The sequence below is a fragment of the Suncus etruscus genome, chromosome 5 (assembly GCF_024139225.1).
Source record: "Suncus etruscus isolate mSunEtr1 chromosome 5, mSunEtr1.pri.cur, whole genome shotgun sequence".
Classification (NCBI taxonomy): Eukaryota; Metazoa; Chordata; class Mammalia; order Eulipotyphla; family Soricidae; genus Suncus; species Suncus etruscus.
In genome coordinates, this window is record NC_064852.1 from 95957033 (window position 1) to 95962341 (window position 5309).

Genomic DNA, 5309 nt, shown 5'->3' on the forward strand with positions numbered 1-5309 from the left:
GTGTTTGCCTTGCATGCAGAAGGATGGTGGTTCAAATTCAGGCATCCCATATAGTCCTCTGAGCCTGCCAGGAGCAATTTCTGAGCATAGAGCCAGGAGTAACCCCTGAGTGCTGCTGGGTTGACCCAAAAACCAAAACAAATTGTTTTTGTTCTGTTTTTAAAGTGCTTGAATTGCAATTGGTGGACCCCAGTTAGCTCCACACTGCATGCGAAGCACCAACTGAGTGCCACCAGGTAGGGTTCAAGGTTCTCCCAATATATACATTGTACATTTAGATAAATGCCATATACTTCATCTACTCTTCCTCTTAACCACCATGTTGTTATTTTAAGAAAACCATCTTAATACGTTATTCATTTAGAAATTAAATTTCATGCATTTTACCCATTTTCCTTGTAACAGTCACAAAGTTACAAAAAATACTTTATCTTCACTATTTCATGTTTAGATATTTATTGATAGAACCTTCAATAATAATTAGCATTTTCATTCAAAATTATCCTTTTTTCTTTCTCTATTAAAGACAATTTCTGTCTAAGTAAAATTTTTCTGACTCCCAAACTCTTGTTCTTCTCTTTAAAAAAGAACAAAATAACCTTTATTGACTCTGAAGTAGATTTCAAGGCCTGGGTCTGATGCAACAGTTTTTGCAGCTCTTAGAAACAATTCTCAGAGATGTTTAGATTAAGATTATACCCTTAGATGTAAATCTACATGACTGCATCACAACTTATTACTATTGCTCACAAAATAACCAAACTCTTGAAAATGTAACCCAAACTTCTTCCCCAAATTCCTTAAGATTCACAGTATAATTTTCACTAATTATTCCCAAATATTTATGGGTAACTAGTTTTAAAACATGTTTTCACAATAATTCTAATATTCCTTTAGTACCACATCTATAAATATGAAAGGAAAATGTTCTTTTAGGAGTATACAAAATCATTTTCATTATAATTACAGTGGTACTCTTTTAACATAGTAAATCTCACACACAACTCAAAGCTTTATGAAAGTTTCCTCAGTCTGGCTTAAGAGAACAGGAGTTAACTATAAATCTTAGCAGTTTCATTAACGTGAAAAAATAATTGAGTTCCATTTAAATTTGCCAGTAATAATGTTAGATTCATATATGAACAAAATTGAGAACATCTTCTTGTACTTTGCTAAATTTGAAACAGAAGTTTAAATTTTTTAAATTATTTTATTTATTTATTTATTTTGGTTTTTTGGGCCACACCCAGTGGTGCTCAGGGGTTACTCCTGGCTATCTGCTCAGAAATAGCTCCTGGCAGGCACCATATGGGACACCGGGATTCGAACCAACCACCTTAGATTCTGGATCGGCTGCTTGCAAGGCAAACACTGCTGTGCTATCTCTCCGGGCCCAAATTTTTTAATTTTAAATTAAAACTCAAATATTGGAAAACTTAAGGAAAAAAGTTTTTGTAAGATTCAAATTTTAGAGAAAGGTGAGAAAGTTAAGATAAATATCCTCATTTTTCATAAGTTCAAACTATGAATATCTTTGGCTCCTCCCTGAGAAAATGTGTTAACTTCCGTGATCAAAAAAAGTAAACCAAAAAAAAAAAAAAATCCAAGACACAAAATGGAAGTAAACTTCTCAGTCTAGTCAAAATCCTTAAGTAGCTGGAAATAAGACAGTTGAGATTTCCAAAGTCGGCGAGTAAGAAGACTATATACAAGTTCATGCTGTAAATCACGATGGGGCTGAAATACGCCAATGACGTTCTGTTCCCTGGCAAAGATCAAACAAAACAGGGCCCTGGGTTTTTCTCTCTCTCCAAAATCTCTCAGGAACAATTATTATTCCTCGAGTTTCCAGCACGTCTCTGGGCACCGGCACAGCCCACTGAGTGGAGAATGTGCAAGCCCCAGCAAATAGAAAGTCAGAGTATTCGCCATAAAAGAACCATGAAGCAGCAAAATGCAAACTTTTAGGAGAGAAGTAGGACAGTCTTAGTCACGTCGTAAGACAGCAAAACTGGAGCTGTGAGTGGAAAATCTTGCCCTATCCTCTATCACTGCACTGTCCCTTCCCTGCTTTCTCTAAACCTTGCACCCAACAAATACACTTTGCCCTAAACCTTCCCAAACCAGAAAAGCCTCCGACCTGAGCAGCCTACAGAAACCATCCAATTCCCAGTGAAACCTGACCGCTTTGCAAAACCTCCTGGAAGCAGAAGAAAAGATCAAATGAGACCGACTCTGCAGGGTCTTTCCTGAGATGACCCGGAGTTAACGTATTTATTTTCACGCTGTAACTGCTCATCGCTTTACAGAGACATTTCATGCTGCAGCTCTGAGTGGAGCAGAGGACAAAAAGTCACGTTTTATTAATGTTATAATTATTATAATTATAATCCTTTAACAAAGTTATTAAATAACCTGTACAAAACCGGGCCGGGTTCTCACAAAAAATAAAAATAAAAAATAAAATAAAATTTTAAAAAAGCCCGAGCGCTAGTCCACATCTTACAAGGTCCTTCTGCAGCATTTGCTATAAGCGAGGTCAGCCAAAGAGGGGTGGGAGGTGGGGGGAGAATCTCACCCCCTCACCAACTCCGCAGCAAACTGACAGTCTCCCAGACCATCTAGGAGGCTCCAGAGCTGGAAACTGTCTTAGTCTCAGTCCTACCTCCTAGGCCCCTCCAGAATCCGGAGTCCCAGTCTCAGGAGCATCCTCAGGGTGACCTGGAGACCAGCCTGTCCCCCCCGGATCTCTGCAGCCCCATGGCCCACAGCGCCGTCTCCTCACGCAAAGGAGCAAAATCCAGGTGGACTCAGAGGTCCCGCGGGTCCTCCCGCTTGACCCCGGCCTCTGCCACTTTGAGTTTCTTGTTCTGGTGCGTCTTGACGTGCTTGGCCAGGTGGTCGCTGCGCATGAAGCGCTTGCCGCACTCAGGACAGGCGAAGCGCTTCTCGCCCGTGTGGGTCCGCAGGTGCCGCTGCAGCTCGTCGGAGCGCGTGAAGCTCTTGCCGCAGAAGAGCCAGTTGCACACGAAGGGCCGCTCGCCCGTGTGCCAGCGCAGGTGCGCCTTCAGGTGCGACGTCTTGCCGTACACCTTGCCGCAGCCCGGCACGTGGCACACATGCTGCTTCTTCTTGCCCGGTTCCGCCTCGGGGGCGCCGCCCGCCGCCTGGCAGTTGGGGCAGCGACAGCGGCGGCACCTCCTGGCCGTGGCCGCCAGGGGGGCCTTGGTCTGCAGCAGCGCGGCGATCTGGCTCTGGTACTGCGCGAAGTCCGACGGGCCGAGCACCAGGCCCCGCTGCAGGGCGGCGGCGGCGGCGGCGGCAGCGGCGGCGGCCGCCGAGGCGGGGAAGCGCGGGGTGTGGGGAGCCCCGGCGCAGGAGCCCGGGAGGCTGTTCCCCGACATCCCCGGGGTCCCGGGCCCGGCGCCCGGCTGCGGGATGCTCCACCACGGGAGCTCCTCGGGGGGCGGGTTGGGGGAGAGCTGGCGGCACGCGGGCGGCGGTGGCGGCGGGGGCGGCGGCGGCGGCAGCAGGTTGGAGTAGCCGGGGGGCAGCGCAGCTTGGGCGGCGTAGGGCACATAGGCGGGCGCGCAGCTGGCGGGCAGCGCCGCCATGCTCGAGGGCAGCATTTTGACCGGCGAGAACTCGTAAGGGTACGACGGGTCGGCGGGTGGGGTGAGCGGCAGCTCGTGCGCCGCCCCGAAGGCCGGCTGCAGGTGCGTTTTCTGGGGCGTCAGCCCCAAGCTGGGGTGCGGGGGCGGCAGCGCGCCCGGCGAGTGCGCCGGCATGTCGGCGGTCCAAGGATGGAAAAGACGGGAGGGCGAGCCCAGCGCGGGGTCGTAGGGCACCTGCAGGAAATCCGGGGGCGCTGCAGCCCCCGGCTGGCCGATGCGGCTACAGGTAGCGGCGAGCAGCGCCAGGGGCGAGTGTTTGCCCAGGTCCGGGGAGGCGCTGGGGGTGCGGTCCTGCAGGGGCGGCGGCATGGGAAGGCGAAGAAGAGACAAAAGGTTATTAGAGCAGAGCGCGCGGCCTGCGGGCCAGCCGGCCACCCCCACTCCAGCGGCCATCCCGCCCCCAACACACACACACACGCAAGCACCCGGCCCCGCGGTGAAACTTTGGTGCCCACGCTACCTGGATGCGGGGCACGCGAGCGCCTCCGGTTAAACTACTGGGCGCCCAGAGGCACTTTCCAACCTCCCAGGAAGCTGGCACGACGTGCGGGCCTGGGGTCCGACGAGCGGCGGCGGGCTCCGCGGTCAGACGGGGTCTGGGAACGCCCCCAGCCCCAGCCAGCGCCCGCGCGCGCATCTTTTAAGAGCTTTGCTTCCCCCACCCCGAACCTTTCCCGCTCCTCCCACGACCGCCTCTGGAGCGGGCGCTGCGGGCGGGCTCAAGCCTGGGTGAGCCCCTGACCCTGTTCGCAGCTAGACGTCCCTTGGAACTATCTGGGTTCCGCGCCTCCTTTCCTTTCCCCACCCCACCCCACCCCAACCCACCAAGGCCAAGCACTGGACCCCAGAGGGTTGGCGTGAAGTTGGCACGGGTAGCACCCCCAAGTCCGACTTCAGAGGCATGCACCGAGCAGGGTTGCCTCTGAGATTCAGGCAGCACCCAAGGAGAGACCCCCGACAGCACTCATCTCAGGGCCATCCCCCCAGCCCACCCCGACCCTGACCTGGAGGAAAGCCTGCAGCGAGTCGTTGCGGAGAACGGCCACGGCGGCCATGGCGACAGCGTGCGAGCCGGGTCGGCGGAGCCCGGCGCCGCGACCGCATGAGACCCGAAGGTGAGGACGGACGAGCGAACGGCCAACCCGTGTCCTCCCGGCGCGGGCTCGCTCTGAGCGCCCGGGCCCTCCCCGCCTTGCGCCCCTAGCCGCGCCCCACTCGCTCGCTCGCCCGCCCGGTTCGGCGCGCAGTCTGAGCGCTTCAGGATCACCTCCAAGAATTTGATAAGGACTTTGCTGGGCCGCCAGCCAGTCAGAGGGAAGATTTATGGCTTTGAAGTTTGCCGCTACCCAATCATCAAAGAATAGCGGCTCTTTCAGAAGCGAAAGCAAATCCTTTGAATCCACAAAGCTCCTATGGTGTGTTTGTTGGTCTGGATAAAAGAACTGATTATTAGGGGGGATGGGAAGGGAGGAGATAAAGGCGGGACAATTAATGAAGTAATCACTATGTGGGAAATGTATATACACAAATAATTGGATTTTCCTGATCAAAGGGGGCCTCGCCGCCTGGAGACCCGCGCTTGGGGTTGCTTGAGACATTGGATCACCCCCTCTCATCCCGCCCCGTGCAATTACA

General features: G+C 52.7%; 1 protein-coding gene across 1 annotated transcript; it reads right to left on the reverse strand.

The window, feature by feature from the left end:
* Nucleotides 1-2606: 2606 nt before the first annotated feature.
* Nucleotides 2607-4729, reverse strand: SP5 (Sp5 transcription factor). Its single transcript, XM_049773465.1, has 2 exons — nt 4679-4729; nt 2607-3965 (listed from the first exon to the last, which is right to left on the reverse strand). The coding sequence occupies exons 1-2, from the start codon at nt 4727-4729 to the stop codon at nt 2811-2813; spliced, it is 1206 nt and encodes a 401-aa protein (XP_049629422.1). The 3' UTR covers nt 2607-2810.
* Nucleotides 4730-5309: the final 580 nt, after the last annotated feature.

Bases quoted from the DNA above. Each gene is read 5' to 3' on its own strand.
- SP5 (XM_049773465.1), bottom strand. From the start codon at position 4,729: ATGGCCGCCGTGGCCGTTCTCCGCAACGACTCGCTGCAGGCTTTCCTC. The intron at 3,966-4,678 runs GTCAGGGTCGGG...CCGCCCCTGCAG, and splicing joins CGCTGCAGGCTTTCCTCCAG to GACCGCACCCCCAGCGCCTC.